The 27,017-nt window shown below is 42.9% G+C and overlaps 1 protein-coding gene across 1 annotated transcript in view; it reads right to left on the bottom strand.

Moving 5' to 3' along the window:
* Positions 1-744: 744 nt before the first annotated feature.
* The window catches only part of ZCCHC14 (zinc finger CCHC-type containing 14), a 48,403-nt gene continuing 22,130 nt past the window's right edge, over positions 745-27,017 (bottom strand). Inside the window, exons 3-13 of the mRNA XM_032195654.1 lie at positions 14,820-14,893; positions 11,982-12,053; positions 11,663-11,772; positions 9,963-10,057; positions 9,811-9,865; positions 8,456-8,726; positions 6,982-7,073; positions 4,997-5,124; positions 4,449-4,589; positions 2,882-4,354; positions 745-1,760 (exon numbers count right to left, since the gene is read on the bottom strand). Coding sequence (XP_032051545.1) covers positions 1,705-1,760; positions 2,882-4,354; positions 4,449-4,589; positions 4,997-5,124; positions 6,982-7,073; positions 8,456-8,726; positions 9,811-9,865; positions 9,963-10,057; positions 11,663-11,772; positions 11,982-12,053; positions 14,820-14,893 — 2,567 coding nt within the window. The 3' untranslated portion in view covers positions 745-1,704. The remainder of the gene's footprint in view (positions 1,761-2,881; positions 4,355-4,448; positions 4,590-4,996; positions 5,125-6,981; positions 7,074-8,455; positions 8,727-9,810; positions 9,866-9,962; positions 10,058-11,662; positions 11,773-11,981; positions 12,054-14,819; positions 14,894-27,017) is intronic.

Consider the following 27,017-nt stretch of genomic DNA (forward strand, 5'->3'; position numbering starts at 1 on the left):
CCCTGGCCCCGCTAACATCGCTCGCCTCCTCGGTCCTCGCTCAGAGAGCAGGACTGGGGGTGGCCCTGAACATTTTCCCTACTGATGGGCTCCAGGAAAGTCTCGGCTGTCAGCCCCCTCACACGGCTCTTTCCTCGCTAAGGGTCGATCTCTGAGCAGCTCTGCACGGACGGGGCTTCCCTCGCTCTGCAGCGAAAGTCCCCTGCACCACCACGGATACTACACGGACACTACTCATCCTGGTGTGACCTGGTGTGAGGAACACCTCCAGGTGTAAACAAGGCTTCAGACTTTAAAGGTGTCTTCCAAATTACAGGATGCAAATATCTCTCTGTCAGACATTTTCAAGAGAAGGCCTCACCCATTTAATGGTGTCAGATTCCGCGGGTGAGCCACGAGGATTAGTATCTCCTTTCAACAAGACAGGACCAAACTGTTTCAAATTAGCAGTTCAGGATTTGTTTGGCTTCCTCTCAAGTCCTAATTTAGATTTGTCACCCACAAATTATGTACGCTAAGTAGTTAACACCAAAGCTAGTCATCTACAATCTATTGCAACGAAGGAGGCTGACAATAAATCCTTCAAAGTCTTGATAATAATGAAGTTTACTACCTTTTACATGTTTGACTTCTACCACTTCTGAATCCTGTAGCAAAAGCCTCGGGGTAGGAGTCAAAGGTTTTGTTTTATATAAAGTAAAGCAAAAGCTTACAAACTCTGCGGCCAGAGTTCCTTTTTTTTTCTTTTTTTTTTTTTTTAAGGATGGTTTAAAATTCATTTACAAAAGCAGAATAATAAGGTTTCTGTGAAAGAGACCTATATACAGTAACAGGACGTAAAGGTTGTTTTGTGTATGACAGGAAAATATCCTTGAAGCCTTTATGACTCTGGAGTCTCTGGGACTTGGACCCTTGGAAACTAAGCTTATTCCACTGCTGGGAACCCAGCACTACCTGGCAATAAGTGAGACAATGAAGTACAAGTTTGTTTCCAGAAGGAACCCAAACTGCTGCGTGTGTTCTTTTGGAAGGGGAAGGAGAGAGACTTACTTCAGATTTGTATCGTGTAGTGTAAGCCACATAGCCTGCTGGTGCCAATTTTTAAAAGTTGGAACTTCTTTGCCTCTTGCACTGGTCTCAGAGTGACACTGTCTGCTAAAAGTGCAGAAAGCTTGAAGAGTTTTACATTCTTCTGTAGTGCAATCCTTAAAAATCCCAGAGATTAGTGCCTGATCACTTTTGAAAAAAAGTAGACATTTTACCTAGCCCAGGGGTGCCAAAGTCCTTCTGGCGAACGGCCACTCCTACCTTCCGCCTCCAGCTTCCACTTCAGAATGTAGCTGCCCTGGAGTTTGACGTTTCACCTCAGAAAGTCCACGTATGGCAACATTCTCCAGCAAAAAAAGTACATAGGATGTTGTACTTGCAACAGAAAATGCAGCTGGCCAGCTCCACCATCCATCCAGTCCGCATCGGTCCTATGACACGTGGTCAGAAGTTCCAACAGCAAGATCCAAGCATGAATTTGGCAATCAAATATGGGTTCGATGCACCCCTAAGCTAGATTTTCTACCTAGTCTAATAAAGTAAAGCACCTTTGGATTAAAAAATACATTAAGCTTAACAGCAACTGGACGTCTCAGTTTTGTGTTTCAGTCTCCTTATATCTCCATGGCTTACAGTATTTTCTTGCCAGATAAAATGTCAGTCTGTGGAGTCCAGACTTTCAGAGGGAGGAGCGTATTTCAGCCTAAAAGTACCTGGGGGAGAGGAAACAGAAAGATTAGGCACCATAAAGCTTTTCAAACCAGTTACATCTCAGAACTTTCTAAAAGAACCTGCTTCTCATTAGACTTTTAATGCAATATTACAGCGTAACGCCAGTTTGCAGCACCCCTGTAAAGCTGCAGAAAAGACTAACATCCAGCCAACAGAAACGAATTTCAAAGCACAGCTTTACACAGTAAAACTCTCTGGCTTAGGTGCAGTTTTAGGGCTGGCAAAAATTAGTTTGGATGGCAAAAATAGTTTATATCTGGTCAATACAATGAAATGCAGCTTTGAAAGACAGCAGACCACGTCTCTAAAGTTTTCTCAGTTTGGATTGCCTGAGTCAGTGTCACTTCTTCCCCATCAGCCATTATCAAAATATTAGACCCAGAAACTCCATTCATTATTTACATTTTCACACTGCTGCTAATTGCTGCCTCAAAATCAGCCACTTGTTAATTTATAATGATCAAATATTTGAGGTCCTGCCTGCACTGTATAAAAACTAATACAGACATTTGCTATGGACAAGGAACGATGTAAAACTGAGCACTTTGGTGCTGTTTGCTCCAGTCAAAGTTCATGTTTAAGTTTGTACCACATGCAAATGCTTTCAAAACAACGAACCAACCAAAAGAACAAAGAAAAATGGGGCTGCAAAGTGCTCTTGGTAAATTAACATTCCTCTCTCAGTTGCTTCTCACCCAGAATTAAGGATTTCAAACCTCTGCAGGAGAACCACGTAAGCAACAGGCTATGCAGAATAAATAGAGCTGCAAACTCCTACAGGAGACTTTTCCAAAGGATCTGAGCATTTCATTTATCTAACTGCTTTGGGAAGAAGGGAAAGAGGAAACAGAGACGTTCAGTTTGTCAACTTGCTGGGGAACCTGCAATTCTAACCCAAATGACCTGGATTACAAGGTACAAGCAGCACCAACAATTCTGCTGCCACCTGTCACCAGAAACACCTTCAGTGTGTGCTCCACCGCTTTGAATGCAGCTCAACAAGGCTTTTTTATGCAAGCAGGTGCAACCTGCAGGAGGATACGGCACCGGCACCATCGACATGGGAGCTGCGCCCCGTGCCAGCCCCTCCGCCCGCCGTTACCTTGTCGATTGAAGTCCATCGGAGGCTGTTTGCAGTCCTGAGCTCTGTGCCCGCTGGCCCCACAGTTGTAACAGGAGAGATTCCCATTTTTTTTGTGACTGGAGCCGTTGCTGTTCCCCATCATTCCCTGTGCCTGATAGACCCCTGCCGTCCCTGCCATAAAGTTCTGCATCGGCGGCACCGCAAACGTCGACTGCCCGGCCATCACGGAGTCCGGCGCTATCCCGCTGTTGTAGGCGGTGTGCACCACGGGGAAGGTCGTGCTGCTGTTGTACTGCTGCGTGTTGATGTAGCCGTTACTACACAAGGGGTTGAAGGGCAGAAACGGGAAAGTAAACATGGAAGGGCCCGAGAACGGGTGCTGAAAATAGTTAGCGTAGCTGACGGTCATGCCGCTCGAACCGCAGTTCCCGCTGCAGCCGCAGGAGCTGCACACCATGCACCCCGGCGGCTGCGGCTGCTGCTGCTGGTGGTGATGGTGGTGGTGGTTCTGGTTTGGTACCGGGATGCTCCCTGCTGACCCGCTGCTGCTGCTGCTGCTGCTACTGCTGCTGCTGCTGCTGCTGCTGTAGAAGTTGTTCTCGGCAACGGAGGAGAGCGTGGGGCTGGAGCTGGGCGCGGGGCAGCTGGGCAAATTGGCCATGGTTGCAAACGAGGTGGAGGGGTGGCTGCTGGACGAGGCCGCGTTGCTGTTTGCGCAGAAGCTGCCTTGCATCGGCGCCACCGGCACGCTGCTCATTGCAGAAAAGGCAACTTTGGTGTTGGCTGTGTACAGAGCAGTCCGGGGATTTATTATTGCAGGGGACACCGTTATTTGCATATTACTGGAGCAGGAAGTCTGTCCGGCAATGGCAGAATCAGTAGGAACAGAAGAAGACACCAGGAGTTTGATGGGTGGACGAGCCACGTGGAAGACTGTGCTGGATGTTACCGTGGCAGCAGTGCTCGTTTCTACTATCAATCCTGGCTGCTGAGCTGTTTTTATCACTCTGTCCAGAGTCGAAGCGTGTACGACTTTGGTTCGAGGACCGAAGTTAATGGTAGACGTGGGTGAGCTGCTCTCAGCAGCCCCGGAAAGCACTTGCAAGGGCTGATGGGGAGAGGACGCAGCCATTACATCCACTACCGTATTCCCAAAGCTCTTTTCCATTTTTATGCTGCCTCTCGGTCCAGGAGAGACTTTATTCCTTTCTTCTAAAGATAAAAGTGAATGCATAGACGATGAAAGCAGCTTCATGTCTGCATTGCCGCGCTCTGATTTATGCACTGAATTCAGCATCCGAATGGGGGTGATATGAGAAGAGGCCGCTGACATCATTTGCATTGGCAGAGGATGGTGACCGGACGGATTGGAGCCTGCATCATTTTGCACTGGTAAGACCTGAGCAGTGGGTCTGGCCGAACTCGAAGTGAAATGATTCAGTAACATGACGGGCTTCTCCTTTTCTGAACCATCTAAGTGGATCTCTAAACCTAGGGACAGAAAATATTGCGTCTATAAATACAACTGCTTCCCTAGGCCACAAGCTGGCCAACACAAGCACCCTCCCTGGCCGTTTCTGCTTACGTCTCTCGTTCTCCTCGGCGCTGTCTGAGCTCTCTTCCCTCGTCTGAATCCCCATGGGGCTGGAAGAAGAGCTGGAGTACTCGGACGAGCTGCCTTCCCGGGGCAGCGGGTGGGCTGGCTGATCCACGTCCACCCGCAGCTCTGCGGATAAAGTGGGCGTGAGCAATCAGGGAATGCAAACAAAAATGGTGAGTCCTGCTCGGCAAGACCCAGTTACAACTGTCCCACAACACCAGCTAACATATAAAGGTGCTCAAGATTTACAGAGAGACAGGCACTGGCTACAAAGCACGAGTCTGGAGGTGTTAGCAGTTGCTGACTAGCACAGCTGGCCATTCACATGGAAGCCACAGAGAGACAAATAATTTTTCTTGCACTCCACATACACAGGAATTGCATCTTTTGATTGCTCCCTGTTAAGCCAATGGCCTTTTGGAAGACGAAGCTTACGACAGGTTGGTGGAGAAGCAGGAAGAGGATGAGCTTGCTCTTGTACAAGTACATATTGAGCCCTGCGAGCACAGCACTGTGCTCTGCTCCTTTCTTACCTGCAGCATGGTTGCCACGAATACTCTGGATAGGCCCAACGTGCGTGGTAGGGGGAACCCTCGCCACACCGCTGCTGGTAACTGAAGGAGGTGTTGTGGGGTTTAGGCACCGCTTCTCCGATTTTTCTCTGTAGGGCAACAGAAAAATATATGAAGACACAAAAACTGACTAAAACACATCAACAGACCAATCAATTTCTGAATGAAACCGAAACAGGCAAAGCCCATTAAATAATCTCAAGAAGTTATGCTCATTTCACGTGGAAACATTTGGCAATTATATCAACCTTGAACTTAGCTGCTTGCCAGCAGTTACTTCAGCCTTTCTGTCATCTGATTATAATGCTAAGGCTTTCATTTGTTTAAGGTAAAACGTCACAAAATGGTGACATCTATCACATGTTATGTAGGCATGTCTCAGACATAGCCAGGCACACCAAAATCAAAGAAAAGCCAAATGTGATTCAAACCTCTAATGTTGCAAATGCCAGAAAATCTAAGACTGGTAAAAAATGTTGTGTAGGAGCTTTGATAAATGGGCATGGATTTGGATTTTTAATTGCTTTTTAAGTAACTGCAGCGGCTTCAGAACAAACATTTCCCTCTAAGCAGAGATATCAAAAACACGGACAATTTCTTCCATCAGTTTCCCCAAGTTGCTGGTAGTATTTCACAGAGCACTGCCTTTCTTTGTATAACCTTCACGACATAAAACAACTGCTGTGCTCATAAAACTGCAACAGCCCTGCCTTTGTCCCAGAAGCGTGTTAGAAGCCCGAATTCTCCAGGCATTCATCTGGCAACGTGCAGCCCCGCTCCAGCAGGCAGCAGAGTCCTGAGCGCCTGCAGCTGCCACAGCTGGCGCGGGTCACCGCAGGACACCGAGAAAGCTCTTGAAGTAGCTGTGCTTCATCCCAGCTGACTGGGAGCCAAAAAATTGTCAGGTCTTAGCAAGAAAAAATCCTGCTGGGCATCCTGATTTTCTGTGTACGTGTCATCTGGCAACTCCACCTGAACCTGCGAAGTCGACAGCCTGGAGACTTGCCTTCCTGATTCCCTCCCACCCTATGAGGACGCTTCGTTATATCAGCTATTTATTAAAAACAAGACCAAAAAGTACTGAAGAGAGGTTTATGTTCCCAGTAAGTTTGCCTGTCTTTGTCTCTAATAGCAGCAACCCAATAAAAAATACTGAATCTCCCTCCCACAGGCACGGCTTTGTGTATACCGTCACGGCTGCAGTACTGTTACTAAGAAATATTTATGCACAAATCATTAAATCTGACAAAACATGAGAGGGTTCCATGGGCACAAAGACTTGATAATTACTCGCAGGGAAGAAATGACAGAGAAAGCAAACAACTGAGCAGAGAAACCGAGGGGAAGGGAAAGAAACAGAGCTGAAATCCTGAAGGTGAGAAGGGTGTCGGGCTGTTCTGTGATCCTAAGTTCAGCTTAGACTATATACAGTCTTCCACCTTCCACTGACATGATTTTGCTCTGAGCTCATAAGACTTTCTAAGGCATGGTTCAAATGGAACTCGACTAAATATAAAATGTGGTTTGTGCATCTGCTTTACAGTATCTGTTAGAGAAAATTTAAAAAATCCTGTGTAACTGCACGTATCTTTTGTAAATTATTTCAGAAATGTTCCCCTCCTTAAAGAGCTGTCACCATGCATATCTGTTACAGTTGGGTTGCCATGGCCTCTTAAAATGGAATTTACAAATTCTTTATGTTTGGTTATCCTTATACAACCCTGATCAGGCAACAGTAGAACAGTGAGTATAAAATATGGTCTAGTAAACCTCTGCTTCAAGAGCTTTTCAAGCAACTATCGCTACTGCAGATTAAGGGAAAAAAAATCATTATCCATATTTACAGGTGGGAATCCTGGTAGATTTATGGTCTGGAAGAAAAGGCCATTGTAAAACTTTTATTGGATAACTTATGACCTTAATAAAACAATTTTTTCCTCACTTACTTTTCCAACTCTAGCTGGGTCTTGAGCTTCTTCTTTGCTCCCATAGTGAGCGATTCAAACTTATTCAGATCTTCCTCTGTAAGACTCAAAAACTTGGAAAGAAAAACATGTGGTTAGTTTTACAGCCTGAAATATTCTTATTTACAATTTTCAGTAATCATCAATTCTGAAAAGCAGCTTTAAAGACATTTATAATCTATGTTAATTTAAGGAAACTTAAGTCCAGTTTTAAATTATAGAATCAGTGTAGAATAAAAGCGTGGGGGACTTGAATGAAAAAAAGAACATCTGCAGGTTAAATTTAATTAGGTATGTGCTTATAGTAACTATTCACTATAAAGACAAAGCAATCTGCATACTTATGAAAATAGGACTTTGTGCTATATATGAGTTTAAGGATCTAGTTCTCTTAAAAATCACTCTAGTTTTCCCAGTTATGTCAGTTAAAACAGAAATCGATGTGCAATCATCTCTTCGGTTTATTTGAAAACACACTCTGAAGTTAATTTTATAATAAAATATATAGGATAAATCAATATATACATTTATGATATAAATAAAAATGAAAGCCAGCAAAGTAGGCATAATTATATATGCTTTCATTTAAACAGGAAAATGCCAGCACACTAAAATATCCATAGTTTTCCTACTTGATTGAAGAAAAACGCACAGTATATATCCCCTCACATAATGAAGAACATCAAACCAGAAAACTCTGGTAAGAGATTATAGTTAAATACACACACCATACTATAACCTTCACAAAGCTCTCCCAATTTAGACCTGACTCAACCTAAGCACTTTGTCCACCGGAGGGCGTTCAAGGCTAAAATACAGTAAGAGGACATGAATCTTAAACAGCCCTTACAGCTGGAGCTGGATAAATACTGTAACAGTACTTGTAACTGTTCAGTTGAAATCCAGCAGACATTAGGATCTTTCAGGAGTCTTACTATGCAAATAAATAAACGTTTATTTTTCCAAAAGATTTTTGACGAAAAAAAATTAGCATTCACTCGCAGGTACACACCCACATCAATATTCATGTCAGAAGTCTCTCTGGATTTATTTTGAAAAAGAACGATAACCAAATATTTTTGGGAAAAAAAAACAACAGTGAAGAAGCAGAAAAAACACACAAAAAACAACAGATTTTTGTTACTGCACATCAAAGGGATGAACAGGGAGCCAAAGCAGAGCCCCTAAGTCAGCACGCAATTGGATCTTCAAGCATTCAATAAAGAATTCTGAAATACAGCAGCTGTCTAACATCCCAGGCCCTGGGCACCACGCCGATCAAAAATAGGAAGAAGGATTTCATCACAATATGACTGCTTCGAGAGACTGCAAACCTTCACAGCGTTTGCTGGTAACTGCTGCGATTCTAAACGCAGATGTTTGCTGCCTCTCCTTCCACACTACAGAATATTAGTTAAAAGCTGATTCCCTTTTCTTACCCAACACACAGCCCTACCTTTTCCATCGTGAGCTGTTTGAAGACAGGATAGTATTTGTGCAACCGCAGTTTCCTGAGCCAGTCTAAGATCCCGTTTTGTTCCTGTGTCTGAGGGGTCTGCGGACTGGAAGACATTAACATGGGTGAAGAGGAGTCCATCTGGTTGCGATAGGCCAGTGATGAGCCAGTACCTCCTGAATGGGAACAGTGGGGTAGTGCAACGGGGGCAGCAGCTGGGTGCTGGACATGATTCTGAGAAGACTGAATGCCAGCCACGCCACATACAGGTCTGCAAAACACAAACAGAATTTGATTTAGCACACTGAATCTTCGTTCAGCTACTTTGGCAATATAAATCTACCACTTGCAAGAGTTCTGGTACAACCTGTGCTGTTCGATCCAAGTTAAAGGTTTGTAACTATGCTGTACAACAGCAGAATAAAAGCCGTGAAGTCTATCGCACCCATTAAAAGCTTAGCACATTTCCTTCCATAATCCTAAATGGTACATGTTCTACCACCTCTCTGTGACTGAAAAAAAAAAAAAGGTCTAGAAAGAATGGCCATGGTTCAGCTTTGACAAATCTAATATATGGAATTGTTTTTTTTTTAACATGTGGATGTGGCTAAATAACCCACAATGCTGGCTCCTTGACGTGTTCTCTGTTTTTTGTTGAAGAAAATGAAAATTGCCTCTTAAAAGAATGAGTAGGGTTCTGAGTTTCCTAACAAAAGGCTAGAATATTTCTCTTCCTCTTTTCCCAAGTCTGACTTGGAAGAGGTCACTCTCCTTTCTCCCTCTGGCAGACAAACTGCTATACAAGGAAACGTTTAAATGTGCTGTAGACAGAGATGCTCTACTCTCCCTTTGTCCACAAATATTCACGCTAGGGATGACCAGATCTGTGCCTACAATTCAACAATCATCACTCCCTTTAAATACATAATTGAGACCAATATGACTTACGTAGTAAGCAGCAGATCACAGAAAAGTCATCCAACATTGCAGCTCAACATTGAAGTGCTGATGCCAATTATTAGTTTAAAACATTCTCAGAAACACTGCTTAGAATGTGTTTGTAGATTGAACTGCCAGCAGGAATCCTGCAATCATCTGATCTAATCTCTCAGGTAATGCCGGCCAAAAGGCTTCTCTACGTTTGTCTTTGAACACACACATTTCTTAAGATGAGATAGCCACTGCTGATTTCAAAACTCTTTTGGGCTGACCACACGCTAAGGATAGAATTTCTGACAGTCTTCTACAGCTGACTATAAAAGCTCAAATAAATCTCCAAGGGAAGACAAATAATTACTAATAGAACAGGTTTTTACAACTAAACAGAATGAACATAGTCAAAATAAACATTTCACCTTCCAGATGTTCCCAGCGTAGTTCCTACTTTATAAAGGGAGGGGTTGCCAGGATCTAAAAACAAGGAATCGAAGTTAAAAATAATATCGAGTTATGAAATGCATATCAGTAAAAAAATAAAAATAAAATAAAATCTTTTTTTAAAACTTACTTGAACTCTGAAGTTGCTGTGAAGGAGATGAAGTGCTGAAAAACTTTCTAACGTGGTCGTTTTTCACCACATGGGAAGGTAATGGTGCCAAATACCTGCATGTTCATCAAAAACAAATAAAACCCCGTTTTGTTACAATTGATTTCCAGCTGTCTATTTAATCTTATGACATGCACATGAAATTTTGAAATTGATGCTAAGGAACATAAAAGCCCTTTCAAATTAACGTGAAATTCTGTCTCAAAGCAGCCTTGGAACACACACAGATCCTCATCCTTAAAACGTCTTACACCCATGTCACCGTTTTGTGTTTCTTTCCCTCTGTTTAATGTTTCAGTCAAATATGCTTAATTTAGAATTACATCTGACTGGAACACTCAACACACGTTTCTAAGTACAAACGTGAAAATTTCCTTTCAAAAACCTGAAACCAAAGACCAGAAAATATAGACGTATCTACGGTTATTTAATTTTCTCCTCCTCGAAATAAACAGCAGATGTAGATTCTGGCAGTGCAGAGGAAAAAGGCTCTAAAACTTATGTCACATTTTCCCTGGGATTGCTGTGCTTCTTCAGGGGAGAAAAAAAAGGCAGTTTCCCAAAACTTTGTAATGTATGAAGTGTCTTCTGTCAACGTGACTAGCTTTCTTATTGTTATGCAAGCTTGATTGCCTTTTTCCAAGCCTTCCAATGATTTGCAAATGTATAAAGAGGTGTCAAAATAGAGATCATTTTGACTGTACTTTGGATTTCTCATTTTTAAAGCCTTTGAGTAAAAAATTAATTCAACTACAGACACATGAATGTGCTTTCCACCTTGAAAAATCCCAGTTCCTTTCTGAATCTTTCAAATATGCAGCACTGAGCAAAACAGCTTCTTTTTCTGCTCCACAGACAGCCGTTGCTGTGTAAACGCAGATTGCTGCTCTATTAACCTAGATTTGTAGAGACTGTTGCTAGCTAAACAGCAGCAGCAGCAACATGCTTTCCCTCTTACCCTACCAAATTCTCCTCGGTAGGCTGTGATTCTCGAAGCGCGGAGGGGATTGTTTGAAATGTGAACGCTGTTTGCCATGAAAAATAATCTAGGCATGCACCTGCTGGCTCTCACTAGAGAAAAATAGCCACTGGGGCTCTACCCGTGGTGGACAAAAGTCTGTCTGGATGTAGGAAAATAGGTGTTCAGCAGAAGCTCTAAGAAAAGTTAATTAGTATTTTAATATGTCATCTAATATTTATTATAGGTAAAGACAGTTGTAGCTGCAAATACCTTCAGCCCTTTGAATTCTCCGAGCAAAACTATTTCAGGATTTAAAAAAGAGAGAACCGATGTGAACTGCCACAGATGGTGATCTTTAAAATGGTGTTTTAGATTAGATAATAGCCAGGTGATTTGTGGTAATGTACAGAGGTACCATGTAGGGCTTTGGAAATTTCTGTTAATGACTTCCAACAATTTAACGGCCATTACAAATATACACAAGGCATTTTATAAAAGCATATCTACCTTTCTGAAACAGAAGGAAAACAAACACAACAACAATCTCAAACATTGGTAAATCATCAAGAAATAATGTTTAAGATCAAGCCTGAATTTCTTCAGAGTAATTCAGAATATAAACGTAATATATCTATATTCTTTCTTCCATTTGGTGAAAAAAGGCCATGTATCAAGATGAAAACCAAACAAAGCAGCATACCTAAGGTCCGATTCCAGGTCCATGTGGTTCCGTTCTAGGTAAAATGAATCTGGACCAGCTAGGCAAGGAATGAATTTCTCCAAGTTTTCATCTGGATATAGCTGAGACAGCTAAAGGTGGAGGATATTAAAAATAGTAAGTGAAAAGAAGACTCATTACTCGGATGAGATACAAGGCACAGCAATTTAGAAGTCAAACGTTTTATGGCATTCAACTTATCTGTATTATTTCAGCACATTTTCGAAAATGTCTCTGAATGAAATTACACATTCAGACAAAACATTGCTTCGTTTCAAAGCGTTGCTCGTATCGCCTTTACCTTTGAAATAAATTCAGTCACTTCAGTGGATGATTTGGTTACCAACGTCACTGAAGAATCAGACCACAGGACCTGGAGGAGTAAAAAGCATCCAGTTTAGTAACTAGCAGTCAGGGATTTCAGTCTGCTTTCAGAAGATCCCTAACGGGCATCAGATGACTGCCACAGGCTGCAAGAAACATCCCTGTTGCTGTGACATCAGCGAGGAAAAACTTTCTGTGCACAAGTAACTATTACTCAGTCCTCCCTCGCTGCCCAAGGCGCGCTGTTATTACACTTAACAACTACTCTGAATTCTTAAAAAAGCACTTTGGAGTTTACACAGCCCCGGCACGCTGCAGACATCCAGCATTAGAACAGACTGCTCACTAATGGAACTTTTTTTCCTTGTGATGGTTACAGAAAACAGCTGCTCTGGGCGAGCTGATGGGCAACACGAGCAACTCCTCACAACAGTGCCTACCTAGAGCTAACCTACTCCATATCCTATGAAGAATTGAAGGTGGCAGCAAACCATCCTGCTGCCAAAAAGCAAAACGTTTAGCACGAAACCTGGAGTTACCTAGCTATGCTTTTCGGACAGCACCATTTTGTACAAGCCCTAGCAAAAGGAAGCAGTTCGGTATCTCTTCCTGTAGGCTCCCTGCGTTAAATCATCACATTCTTCAATGCAGAGGCATTTATTGGGTGGTGGGTTATTAATACGAGCCAAAATACAGGGCTTTTTGGCACGAAGACGGTCGGATGCAAGTGGCCAGCATTGCTAGCAAACTAGCAAGCCCCCTCAACCATAATATCCCCAATTCAAAGGGTTTGGCAGGTACTCGAGTCTTCAGCAGCTACATATGGGAAGAAGCTGGGTTTATGTGTTTGAGAAGCAGGAAGCCATCTTCTCACATGACGCTAGTCTCAATGACAACTGAAAACATACACACAGTTTTTCCAGCCTCCAGAATGCAGCCAAAAAGACTGGTGAGAGGATTTCAAAATAGATTACATAATGGAGGAATTTCCTCTCTGCAGAGCTGTTACACAAAAGTAAAGAAAAAAGAAAAGAAGAAAGAAAACTTGAGCAGTTTCTGGTTTTGCAAAGCCTTTTCTCCTCTTTTTTTTAAGGTTTGCGATGAATTAATACCTTTTTAAGATTGGTGAGAAGCTTCAGGAAATACAGGAGATATTTCTCTTTCCTTCTAGTTTTGTAAAAACCTGACATTTGTTAGAAGTGGTGTTTTGCTATCTCGTTATCTTCCAATACGTACAAAACAGTAACATGAGCTGTAAATCCAGGGAACAACAGCAACGCCAAGAAAGGCTGAAAACTGCTCTATCTATTGACCTTCTGGTCCCAAGCTCCTCAACAAAACATTTAGCAGTTAGGTTTCTAACCAAGCAAAGAGCAATTTATTAGCTCAGCCAAACTATGGACGGCTCTTTGAGTTACAAGCCGTCGAGTGAAATGTTGTCACCGATAAAAGTCATTTCTGGTATTTATAGAAGAATTTATGATAGGAAAAGACGTTCCACAAAATACGAGTACGCAACTGGAGTCCAGACGACGATATTGTTCAGAAGGATGTTAAAAAAAATCAAAAACCCTTTCTAATATTGATGACACTTGGACCAGTCACAGTCATTATCCCTGAATTGAGACAAGCAGAGGTTAATGCTGTCAACATCACACGAAGACGCCAAACGGGCGCTCTGGCTTGGGTCTCAGTTTGAAAGAAACTTTTCTTTTTAGTGAAAGTTGTAGATAATTGAAATTCAACTGTCCTTTTTCTTTCAGGTTTTCCCTTTCTCACCAACTGTTTGGCTTTGATGCCTCATTAAGTAAGCCAAAGACATTTTCTGGGCTTTGCGTTCTGAATTTTGGAATACGTTCTTCAGACTGGAGGGGACAAAAGCATTTTGTCATTCTTTCTTGACAGCTCTCCGCTACGAACACAGGGTTTCACTGAATGAAATCATAGGCCCACAGGAACCGTGAGCAACAACTGAAGCCCCAAAAGCTGCGTCAAAAAGGGGAAAAGCCACTTCTCCTAGCAGCCTGTGGCTAACCACTCTCATTCCAGCAGAACTATTCTCATTTCCAGTCTGAATTCGTCTGGCTTCAATTTTCAGACAACGGTTCCTGTTATGCTTTTTTTTTTTTTTTTTTCCTGCTACATTAACAACTCCTTTACCATAAAATATTTTCTTCCCTTTAAAAACACTCTTCTATGATGCTCAAGTCATCTTTCGGTGGAATTCTTTAAGTCTCTCGCTGCATGGCATTTTCCTCAAGCCTTGAATAATTTCCATAGCTATTTTCTGTACTCTACAACACCCCTTTTAAAACCAGCAACGTCTGAAACATATGTCACAGTCTCACACTCCTCTCGCTGCTGAATACGGAGATAAATGGTCATTCTGCCTCTTTTCCCATACCCGCACAACTGCCCTGAGTGCCTGACTTCTCTCGTTTGTCCAGATTAAGACTCACATTCTTGCTAGCTTCTGCATTCCAGGACACAGATACCATTTTCTGCAAGTGTGGCGTGATTTTTTCCTAAAAATATACATTTGCCACAACTGGCTGCATTAGAGTGATTTATTTCTTTGCCTGTGTCCCACTTACCAGTCAATCTCTGTGACATCTACATATGCTAATCAACAGCAATTTACGACTACTTACAAATCACTGATTAAAAAAAAATGACTAAGCACCTATCCTTGAGGGCCAATTTCTGGGATCTAACAATGTTTGAGAATTGCTTTAACTCCTTTTTAAGTGTTATCCTCCCTTCTTTCAAAGGAAAAAAAAAATAAAAAATCACAAAAACAATCAGCAGAACTTACCTCAAAGGAATATTCAACATTTCTCTCATTCTTCTTGTGTGCCAGTCCCTTTAGCTCCACTTTTTCAACACTCACTGTGGAAAAGCAAAGAGATAAGAAGGATGAGGAGGATGTTTTTAGCTGCATGCAGAAGGGATTAATCGAGCTAGGGCCAGAACTCGGCTGGCGGCAGTGCTTCAGGTGCACACTGGAGGGCAGATAGGGAAGGTGATACCCATTGAACCTGCTTTCCATTCCAGCTTTAGAAAGGCTTAATTTCCACCACCACCCAAACAATAGACCAAGTGCAAAGCTCTTCATTTCCTCCTGGCCGTATGACAGCACTCGCTGGCACGCCACCAGACCCGACACAAGGGGATGGGTTTGTCTGAGCAACGTCACGTAGCAAACAGCATCCCGCTACGGGGAACCTGACGCACCGCCGGCGAAAACCGTGTTTTCAGGGGCTGGTTTTACAAGTTTAGTGCTTTTTTATTGCTCCGTTGACATCAGGGCTCCTCCTTGAGTGCAGGTTGACGGGAAACTTCGGCCTCAATTATTGCTATTTGTGGAAGTTGTAAGCAAAACCAGGATCTTCCAGAGGGCAGGGCTGCACAGCCCAGACCCCGCTGCCTCCATCTCCACGTGTGTGCAACCTTTACAGACACAGCCCTCGGCGTCAGATCTTTGAAATGCCACCTCCTTGCAGCCTCTCGTTTCCCACACACATCAAAGCTCTCACCGTGCTAACCATTACCAAGGTTATTTTACCGCCTTTCTGCTGCTCCTGTAATTCCTCCTGTCTCGTGCCTGCACCCGTGGGGATACACGTATTATTATTATTTTTTTTTCATAAAATCTCAATTGCATCGGCTTAAAAATTCAAAAGCAATTAGACAAAACCAGTCACAGGAACGTTAGCTGCCAACAACAGGTGCCGGGAGGGCCGCACGCTGTGCGCGTTACATTTCCACGCAGCAGTTCAAAGGAGCGAAAGCCAGAGCCTGACATTTTGTTTCTGGGGAACTACAATCGACAACGTTTTTACTTGTTTTCAAGACTATTTATGCATTATGTCACCTGTATGACTCAGAGGTGCGTTTATCACATATATCTTTCTCTTCCCTGATAACATAAGCAGCCTACTCCCAAGGCCAAGGCGCTCCATCTCCAACCCAGGGCTCGATTTTCCTCCCCATGAAATAATCCCAAGGCTTTACCTTGTCCATTAAACTTTTTTTTGTTGTGTTTTGTCATTTAAAAACGTTACCACCTAGCTCTTGGCTGTTTAACCGACCTCCTCTTTGAGTTTTATTTATTTGCAGTTAAAATCTTTAGAACTACCAAGTTTTAAATAGATGTGCAGATGTTTATGCTGCTCTTTGATACCCAGAATTAGCACTCCCTTTAGGATCCTCAGCCATTCCTTCTTCACCTAATTCCCAATTACAATGACACAAATCCCTATGCTTACGAAGAACGGCAATTTACTACTTACTACTTTCTCCTCTATCTTATCCTTTTTGTTGAGATTTGCTCCCCTTAAAGCTTTCAGTGGATTCCTCTGGCGTTTCCGAGCTGCTTTCACAGTACTACCACGCTGTTACACGGGAACACGTCTGTGGCATGCCAGATACTGATGAGCTATCTGGATAGCACGGAGATTTAAGCATGCACATAGTTCAGAGGTTTTCCTGCAATTTTAAGAAAAATCTACACCTTAATATACTGATTTAAGAGAATTCAGGGCACCCTTAATTGTGATGTTAAATATATCAGTTAAAATATAGAAAATATCGATTGGAATATGCATTTTGGGGTTATAATTAAAGAGAAATGGTAGGGTGGATGTTGTGTGGGGTATCGCCATGCTGCTGGTGAAACTGCTGAAGGATGAGCAAGGAAATGAAACGTCAAAAGACTGGCATCAACTGCAGCAAAGTATGCTTTGGAGTAGGACAAAGAAAGCCAGGAAGGTGGCAAACGTTACTCAGCACTTGCCAGTTACAGTAAATCCAGCGTTGCTTTATTGAAACTTTTTTATTATTTGTATTTTCTACATTTTCCAAACACCATCTCTTTTATCTATTCATTACTCCTCTACAGTAATTCAAGCAACGCAGGATTACCTGCCGATATAAAATGGAGCTATTTCTGGTTTACTCTGTGGGTTAATAACAAACTTTAACTCAACTCCTAGATTTTGTTGTGCTGATGGTTACGTGACCTCTGCGTGCTAAAGTTCTGCCTGAGCTTACCCAGTTAATATCATCTGCTGCAGTGAGTTTATCCTCTGGAAAATGATTGCAATTAGCAAGGTGAAGCATTAGGTACACGTTTCTGCAGTGACCCTGCACTGAATCTTGTACGATGAGGTCTGCTCCAGAGCATGAAATGTAGTTCATCGTGCAGCTGCAACGTGCTGCTAGGGACAATTGTCCAAACTGTTTCTAATGACCTGCAAAAATGCCCCAAGTAGCTAATGATACAAAATGTATAATTAGTCTTATAATTAAGTTTTCACTTAATTTGTTATCAGATGTTTTTGTTATGTGGGATCTTGAATTTTTTTTTATTATTGTTATTTAACTGGTGGTTGATTTTATTAAATAGCCTTTCTGAACTTACCATGCAGCTTAACTTTATTCAGAAAAATCAATCAGACAAAACTCAGGAAGAAAAAGCTGCCATGTACCCAGCAGGAGCCGGTGGATTTTAAATTTGCTGTCTAACAAATTGTCTAAAAATGGAAAAAAAAAAAAAAAAAAAAAAAGAAACATTTTTACTGTATTCATTTCAAAACCATGGGAAACTGTGCAAAGAGCTGACTCTACCCAATGTCACTGTGAATGATTCCACGACCAGAAAAACCAAAGAGACTTCAGGACCCAAAAGGCTGGTGCATTTTCAGGATGCTGAATTCAGCAAGGCTCAAGCTTCCCCATCCAAGGTATAAAAAAAACAGTCGATATTTCTATTTCAGGAGATAGCCAGGGCAAGCATGTTTGCACTACCTTAAATCCAAGCTTCTGGTCTGGAAATAATCACTGGGAACTCATTCATGAGTACCATGGGTCCACTCTCACATCAGGTGTTGTGCATGGGGCAGGAACCAGCCAGAGCAGCTTGGAAGGGTGTCTACTGTCATACATGGGGATCTGTGGGAGGCATACTTTCCTTTTTGTCTGCTCCTTTCTTCCAGCACTTCTCTGTAAAATGAGCTAACAGAAGTGCTTGTGTGCGTGTGGACGCATCTCACCCACTGCTAGGCTTTCTGACCTGCTCGAGGAAGGGGGCACAGAAGACCTTGTGATGGAGCTATATCCACAGTTATCTGGGAAACTACAACAGGCAAGTAAAACAGATTTGGATGAAGTCACAAATGAAACACAAAAGGGATAAAAAAAAAAGACAAAGGAGGTTTGCAGGAGGTGCTCCCATCGAGGCTGTGGCTGCGTACGACTTCTGTGGTCTCATTCAGAAGAGCGCAGAGTACGGGGACATACCCACACAGCCCTTCCCACATACTCACAGTTACTCGAAATCTAATTTTGAACGACACAAACCTTTGTCTTTTCCTGAACTCTGCTTTGAAAGGGCAGCCGACAGAATGAAACATCTTCATTCTCTAGCAGAGATTTACTGCAATCAAATTTCCTCGGGCGTTTGGGGGGAGATTGTTTTACTTTGCTACTTTCCTCTGAACACAAATGAGAAATGTTCTTCGTGTGGCTACCAACTGCACCCAGAATTGCATCAGTTATTGAAGCTTGCATTCGAAATGCTATCGCCGAGGCCAAAGCAAATACCGCTCTGCGATTAAGTCCACATCCTTTACACTTGGTTACGATGCAGTGGGAATCATGTCACACAGCCAGGTCCTGCCAGCACAGCTGTTAACACAGCCAGGGAGATAAGACAGGAGCTTCCCAGCTCACGAGGGCTCGCAGGGTGGTCACAAATCTGGAAGCCCAGGACCCGAGGAGATGCTGTATTGCCATGCTCCAGTTTCTACCACACCACAGCCTGCAAGAGAAAAGATCTCTGCCACCAGCTCCCAGCCACGTCTTGAGGAGCCCTCCAGAATCGTGAGCACGCCGTTGCTGGTTGAGGTATGCTACTGATTGTCAGTGCAAACAGGCTAAGCAGCAGCACACAATTTGGATTGATTGGGTCCCAAGGAAGTTAAAACGAACGCCAGCATCGCAACCTCCCCTTCCCAGCTCATCCAGTTTGAGACTGGAGCAATACAGGGCTGGAGCAGACCGAGGGGGTACATAGCACACCATTTCTCAGGCTCTTACTCCATGTGTGTACCCACGTACTCCAACTTTGTATGCTAACACACAACAAAACAGAGGTAAACTGAAAGCCAGTTTATAAAAGCTCAGCTTAGATCTTAACAGCCGCTCCTCCACGGTATGGGTATGATTCCCAAGTCTTCTTTCTACCTTTCCAAAGGGTACTTTTCCCTTGTACCACACGTTACAGGTAAAACAGATCTAAGACGTCTGAAGACATTTTTATTTAGTTCTGTTTTCCTGAGACTTTTACCCCATTTGGCTGCAGGTTAGTGCACCGTCATCTGATCGGCTGAATGCTCCCACGAAGGCAGAAATCCAGCCGCCTCCTTCCCCCTGCAGACCCCGTACCAAACCTCAGCTTCAGGACTCCAGTCCCTGCTGGCCTCTCTCTCTGCGAGGGTGATCTCAGCCCTTCTCCTCCCCAGGCAGCAGCTACAGCAAGGGGAAAGGGATTCAGGCGCTGTAGGATTAGCCGGGCACTCCTAGCGGGTCAAGGACAGCATGAAACAGGCAGTGGACATGGGCAAGAGCTGGGAAGATGTGAGCTTAGAAGTCACCTTGGTAGTCCTTTGTAGGGATATACCATTGTAGGGGTGTTGTTACCTGTACCACCCTTTTTAAACTTCTGGAGAATGCCACTTAATTGGTGAAAAGACCAGACAGATTGTCTCAATCCAGACTAAGAATGTGTGTTCCACCCCAAAAATGAGATAAATTCAACAGAATTTAAATCAACGGGTGTTGATTTAAAGCTAACTCATTTTAATACCCAGTATTTCAGCACTAACCCCAGCACGCCAGGATGAGTAACTGGGTTAAAGACATCGAAACCCCTAAGAAGACTTTACTACACTCTGCAAGCGATTTCTGTTCCGTACATAAACAGCTCCTTGTTTTCCTTTACTAAATCACTGCATGTAGGTTGAGTTCACGCGGTGCAAAGGTAAGCATTGTTCTCTGGAATTCAGATGGTAAAATTTAACTGTCAAGAGACCGGGTTGAGCCCAGGCAGCTCTCAAAATACGATACTTGAAAAAAAAAAAAAAAAGTCTACAAAATTAAACAGGAAAAAATCATAAATAACCTACATGTTGTGTTATATAGGCAGCCAAGTAGCTAATCCTAACTGGTGCTTCTGCACCTACAGATTTATTTTCATTGATGAAGTTCTCTTATGGAAAGAAGCAAAAAAAAAACCATAAACAACCCACTGAATTTTTGCTGAAAAGTTCTATCTAAAACCAACAACTAGTAAAATTCATTCTACATCCTTATTTATACAGAAGTGGTAACCAAAAATGCAACACCAAGAGTTTCACATGCCATCTCCTCTTGTTTTTCGAAAATAAAGCAATGCCTCCGAAAGCAGAGTTACTCAAGTTACTGTTGCTCATGAGACAAAGTAATCCCAAGTGACTCCACAAAAACTCGGATCTAAAATCCACGAAGCTGCCTTACCCAATCCACAAAGCCACCAGTATTTACTCTCATACATACACGGGCAAAAGCGAGGGGAAAGCAGGGGAAAGAGCTGAGCTGTTTGCTCGTTGCACAACATTTCTGGCAACGAGGCAGACGAAACGAGGTGATACAACTGATCGATTGAATGGGAGCTGAGAAACTGCTCACAAGTATCAGCGTAAGAGGGCATTTTCTCTGCTTTTTCCCTGAAAGCTTCCTGCCTTTGCAGATCTGATCTTTTGGAAAGCTTTTTGTCTAGGCTGTGATGGAGTAGGAAAAAACTAAGATACATTCTGCCTCTCACCAGCAAATCCATTGATCGTCTTCTGCAACAAGCACGCAAGACTAAGCTTCCTAATCAACTAAATGCATTTTATTTCACTTACCTCCTACCTTTCAGCGCTTAAATTATGCATTAAGTACAATGCTGCAGGCCCAAAGAGCACCTGCGGAATCAAACGTTAGATTTTCAAAGCACATATAGAAACTGCTGGCCCCAGTCTGTAAGATGAACAGCAAGCTGGAATTGGGGAGAAGGGAGCAAAGTAACCCAGGTGTTGGCCAGCATCGTTCTGCTATTTGTGTGCCCCAGAACTTCACGTTGGGTCAGTCTCATGTTTATTTAACACAAGCCCTTTCAACAAATTGGAGTACTACAGCTTGAAATGGTTCTGTCCTTAAAGGTGAGGAAGAGCTGGTGTTGTAGATCTGTCTGAAACGTCTCCAGAGGAAGGCTGAAGGAAGGGAGGGTGTCCCAGAGTGTCCCTTGGCTTTTGGGCTGGGACCTAGCTGGCTGTGAATCACCAGGCACTAAGAGGATGACACAGAAACCATCCAGCCTGAACTTTGGTCTGTTCAGCAGCCAGCAAGAGCACACCTTGCACTGCTTCATGACACATTAACTATCCCTCTTAAGACATCCAATCTGCATCAAAACATTGACGGGCCAGAGTGCAAATCACGCAGAGAGGAGATGCAAAGCAAGGTCTGTACTTACAGCTGCTCTGCTCCCGGGGAGGGAAAGGCCATGAAGAGGCAGGTTATATGCTGTGTTCTTCAAATGCAAGTACATTAAACAATTAAAAAGCATCAAGAGTTGAATTTAACTTAAGTGACAGGCACACATCACTCAGCTTGTCTATTTATAGCTATAGCAGGGGGAAAGCTGCTGCCATCTGAGAGCATCGAGACCCGCTCCGAGTATTCCTTGGAAGTGAGGGAAGACATAAGGAAACGAGTGCTTCTCTTCAAAGAATGATCTTTACTATTTCTAGAAAAAAATCAAATGTGGAAAAGGGTGAAGCAATTCTTCACAGTTAACTATCCTGATCTGTCACGTAGGATCAACCTTTCGTTATCATTTTTGCAATGAGAGACATGAGGCATCTCGCTCTCAGAACTCATCAGTGTTGTTTATTAAGAGGTTAGCCTGTTCCCACATAATGCAGCAGTTCGGGATTAAGAAAACATCATCTGAAGAGATATAATAGGGACACTTCAGGGATCCCAAAGCCTTTATGCAAGCATAAAGCCCCTTCTTACTGAGAAAGACCTAAATCGAACCATCCGTTACATCCAGTTTACATCCCTTCTCCAAAAGGATGCTGAAGACCTGTGGCTCATATGAAAGCACAACAAGGTTTTTATTTTGTCCCAGACTAGGTACCTCCAAGCTTCTGTGAAGTCTGAGCTGTCCAGAAAATCAAAGGCTATCCCAGCAAGACCAGTGTATTTACAGTACTGACACCTAGCAATGACCACAGCAATGCAGACATCATTGAAAACACTACTGAAAGTCACACCTTTCCTTCAGACTTCTACTACAAGGCCTCCCTGGATATCATTACCTGGGAGAACTGCTTCAGCAGATAAACACCAAGCCATAATGCTTTCTTCAAGCTGAACTTGGGATAAATATAGTTTCATCAACAGCATTTAATCTAAACAATCTCACAGTAAGCTGATGAGCATGGAGCAGCAACACATTCCTTGCTCACTTTGATAATGTCTTTTGAACCTGGGTTAATTTTTTTTTTTATTTTTTAATCAGGAAAAGTAGATAGAAAGAGCCTCTGCAGAGCAGGGAAGTACCCCCTGGAGTGGTAGGAACAAGCCTAATCTGGATGCTCTGAGTTTAAGCACCCCAACCGGAGCAGTCATTGTGATTATCACCAAGCCAGTCATACGCAGCATCCTGCAGGAATTAATTCTGCCTCGGTAACGAATTCAGAGGAGACAGGACCAATTAGCATCACAGCTTTCATTTACCAGAACAAAGGAGTGAATATTTAGCAAGGAACCAGGAGGGGCCTCTCCCTTTCCCCATCCCCAGCACCTGAGGCTGATGGAGCAGGGTCCAGCAGCGGCCAGCAGTTAGGAAGCACGGCGCATCCCTCACTGCTCCTTGCACTTCCACTTGTTGGTCCTTACTTTTAAGATCAGCATTTTGTGATTCCTTATCAGTCAGGATGAGCTTTCCCTCTAAGACGGGTGGTTTTGTGACAAGGAGGAAAAAGAACACCGAAATTTAAGGTCCAGCAGACTTCTTAGGACCCAATTCAGCCTCGTAACAGGACTCACTGCCTGTTTTTCTGTTGGTATTCCCCAAAACTATGAGTAAAAGAACAGACAGCAGCTTTTCCATGATGTCTGCTTAAAAAGAGTCACAGCAGAAGTCAAAACAGAAGTTTTGCTAGCTTCAAGGCAAGTCTTCTGGGTGGCTGCTGCCCATACAAATGTGGACAGGACAGCATTGGAAATCAAAGCTTTATGGACAGAACAAAAGGATTGTAACAGCAGCTGTGTCACAGAGGGACATTAAGTGGAAGAAATGCTCTTCAAACTGGCATTTATTTATAAGAAAGGAGGCTTCTTCCAACATAAAGAGTATTAAATATCAAAACCAACAGACTTAAAACACGAGTTTAAGCGATAAGTCACTTTACTGCATTATAAAGACTGGGGACTATGAACTGTAATATTCCACAGGAAATAATTACACAGCTTTTTTTTTAAGAAAATCAAGAACATTAGCTTGCATTTGGCAGCACTGAGGAAGCATAATACACTGCGACTGTACAGCTCACCCCCAAACTAGTAGTTTTCATGTTACTGCTATTTCCTCAATTTGGCTTCTTTAACTTGCCAGCTAAGGAACCTTATGTTTCTCCCAAAAAAGGACAGACTAAAAAAAAAATATCTGTATATCTTCGCTTTTAAATTTTTAATTGACTTCATGCATTGTTTTGGGTAATGCTGAATGATAACTGTCAGCACTTCAGCTGGCCACAAAAGCCAATCAACCTAAAGAATGGTTTCGCAACTTCACTGGATTGAAAAGCTTAAATAAAACAAAAAGCTGTCTGCACTGCAGGCTGGAGAAGACTCCCATCTGGACAGGAAAATGCAAAGCCCAGAAGAATCAGCCAGCTGCTTTCGGAATCGAGATGCAGCTTCAGACACTAATTTGAAGGTTTTTCTTACCGAGTCCTTTAGGCCAAGAGCGCTAACTTTTGTATTGCTGCTGCTGAACTGTCTGCCACGGACACCGGGTTGAAAACCGCCTTACACGATGCTTTTCTTCTTTTCTAACGCCAGAAAGGACTTTTAAGGAATAAATTATTCAGGAAGGGCTGCTGTATTGGCCATATTTGTGTAACAGCTCTGCTGCCTTACTAAATCTGAACGCCAACGCATGGCACTAGGCAGGTGCTGTTCCTTGAAACACACACTTCCCAGGGATATGCTGTTGAAATATATATAATAGAGCTCTGGACAGGAAGAGAGCTATGATGCAGAGACAAAAAAAGGCTGTAAGAGTGACATTAAGGCCAGTTTAGCAATAGGTAAAATGTATTCTGTAATTTGGTTTTGAATGAGTAGCTCTAAAAGTGAAGGTGCATCTCCTTACGACAGGCAGAGCACATCCAGAAGGAATCCTTAACTACATTTTTTTAATGCCATGGAAACACCCCGGCATTTCCAGATACAAATTTAGGTAAGCATTGAAGGCTTGGAGGTATCCTGCAGCAAATTTGGAGGCAGTCGTCACCATGCCTGAGACGAAGCATGCGCTCAGATTTTGTTGCTTGACGGGTGGAAGACCGCTTATTTTCAAAGAGCTCCAGATTTTAATTTGTAAAACCTCCTTACTGCCTAATTCCCCGAGCTGGTAAACTCTACATGTAACTGCATCTGATTAACTATTTTCATACAACCGAGAGAAGCACGTGCAAGTTACGGATCCCTTTACTTCAAAATCTGGCCCAGTGACTCATCCTCTCCAATGTACCCGGAGTAGATTCGCAGAGGAATGTGCGGCTCATTTGGAGGAGTACATCTGCAAAAGTGACCATAAGCACAAACGCTGGGCTTGGAGGCAGCTTCGGTAACCACCAGCATATATTCTTCTCTAGGCAATTAAAATAAACAGGCTGTCTATATCTAATTATGTAGTCCACGCTAGTAAAAATATCTCCGCAATCAAGAGAGACGTTCAACCTTGCATATAAATATTTTTACTTACTGGATAAATAATACACAGTTGTATATTTAGTCTGGTTTTATCTGACCAACTGATTATTTTATATGCTGTTCTTTAAGAGATTGCTTTTAAACAAATCTTGGCTTTGTTTCTAATTTTTTAAAAGGAGTTTAATTCACCCCAGAGAAGTGTCATGCTGGTTTATTTTTCCCTAGAAATGATTTTCTCCGGCAGCTGGTTCACTGAAGCCCCCCAAACTCAAGACAAGCCAGATATTTCTAAGCTGAATGTTTTATTTGTCTACAATGATGCAAAGATGGTTTTCCATGGAAAAACATTTTTGGTGTTGCAGAAAACCCCTTCCCTACTCAGTTTGTGCTAAAATCCCAAAACCCAGGCTTCACCAACTCTCAAACACCACCAGAGGAAACAAAACTAACACAGCTGAAGCCTTTGAAGTTCGTCCGTCTACACAGACCAGATGCATGCTGAGCTTAGAAAGGGAAAGGAAACCAGATGGGGAAAAACCATGACACATTCAGGTAGTCAGCACGGCTGGGAATCTTTCTGAGCTGGCATTTGCTTTGAAGTTTTGAGCCGGGTCCTAAATACAGATGGACAAATTGAGCCTCACACCAACGCACCAGACCCACCAGAGAATAAAACAAGAAGATGCCATCTAATAACACAAGATGCCATCTTGGAGCAACCTCAGCTGATGACAAACCATCAGGGGGGGAAAAGAAGAGAATGGGAGCAAAGAGGGGAGCCGTGAGGAGGTGTTAAGATCCCTACTACACATTATTTTCTTCATCTCACACCATTTTGTTATTTATTTAAATACGTTTCTGTTATTTATTTAAATACGTGTCATATTTTAATTACAATCTATTATTAATTCTTTCTTAGGGACCCACTCCCTACTGCATACCAGCTGTAATCAGGCACAACTGCATCCGATGAGGATTTCCCCAGCAAGGTTTCGAGCTTAAAAATCAGCAAGTCGGGACCTGATCATTATTATTATTTTTTTTTTCCTCATTACATATCCTACACATTTTTTCCTACAGGTCTGTGGGCTGCAGGGTGTAACCATATATCCAGCAGAGCCCCTGTCAGTGGGATTCCAGCAGAGCAGCTGCTCAGCCAGCATGCCCTGGCTTGAAGGGCAATCTGGTGATAAAGCACCAGGACGCCGGGATCAGATGGCCGGCTGCTCCAACCTTTGCCGAATGATTTCGGCTCCGTCCACGCCGCAGAAGGCTGCGTTTCAAACCGGGACGCAAATACAGGCGGGGAGTTTTATGGGGGAACACAGCTGCTCCAGCCCCATAAACAGGCACGTGCTCCCTTCTGCATTTTTGAAGGCAGCATCTGTATCTCGAAACTCATGACTGAGGCAGCAATAACAAGCACGAGCAGCAAGGACAAAGTCATTTGGTATCGGCTTCATTTTTTGCTGTTGTTTTCTCAAAGAATTACAGGACAAAAACCATGCTAACAGCGCTAAAAACCCTGTTAGCATACTATGTAAAAACACCAGAGCAAGGGGCTGATCTGGAAGAGGCAGAGCCCTGAGTACACGCAGTCTTGCCAAGAGCCACACAAATGCATTCAAGTGCTAAGTTCGGTGAGAAAAATATCCCTCTGCACAACCACTTTGGAGAGGTTCTCCTTTTGCTGGCAATTACGTCCTTGTACATTTTCAGGTCTCTGGTCCTAGGCTTTAATATTCTGCTTTCCTTTCACTCTGGTACAACACATTGTTCCTTCGTTTTGGATCCCAGACAGGGTCTGACCAGCGATTCAAAGACAGAATAAAGTTCTAATTCAGCATTTAGGCTTATTTTGAGATACAAAAACAATTGTGTAATACTTGTACAGTAACACATCTATGAAGCAAATACAAAAGGGAAGAGAAGACCAAAGAAGATTTTTATTAGTATTTGCCAAGCCAGTGAGAATGCACAG

This window comes from Aythya fuligula, chromosome 12 (genome assembly GCF_009819795.1).
Source record: "Aythya fuligula isolate bAytFul2 chromosome 12, bAytFul2.pri, whole genome shotgun sequence".
Lineage (NCBI taxonomy): Eukaryota > Metazoa > Chordata > Aves > Anseriformes > Anatidae > Aythya > Aythya fuligula.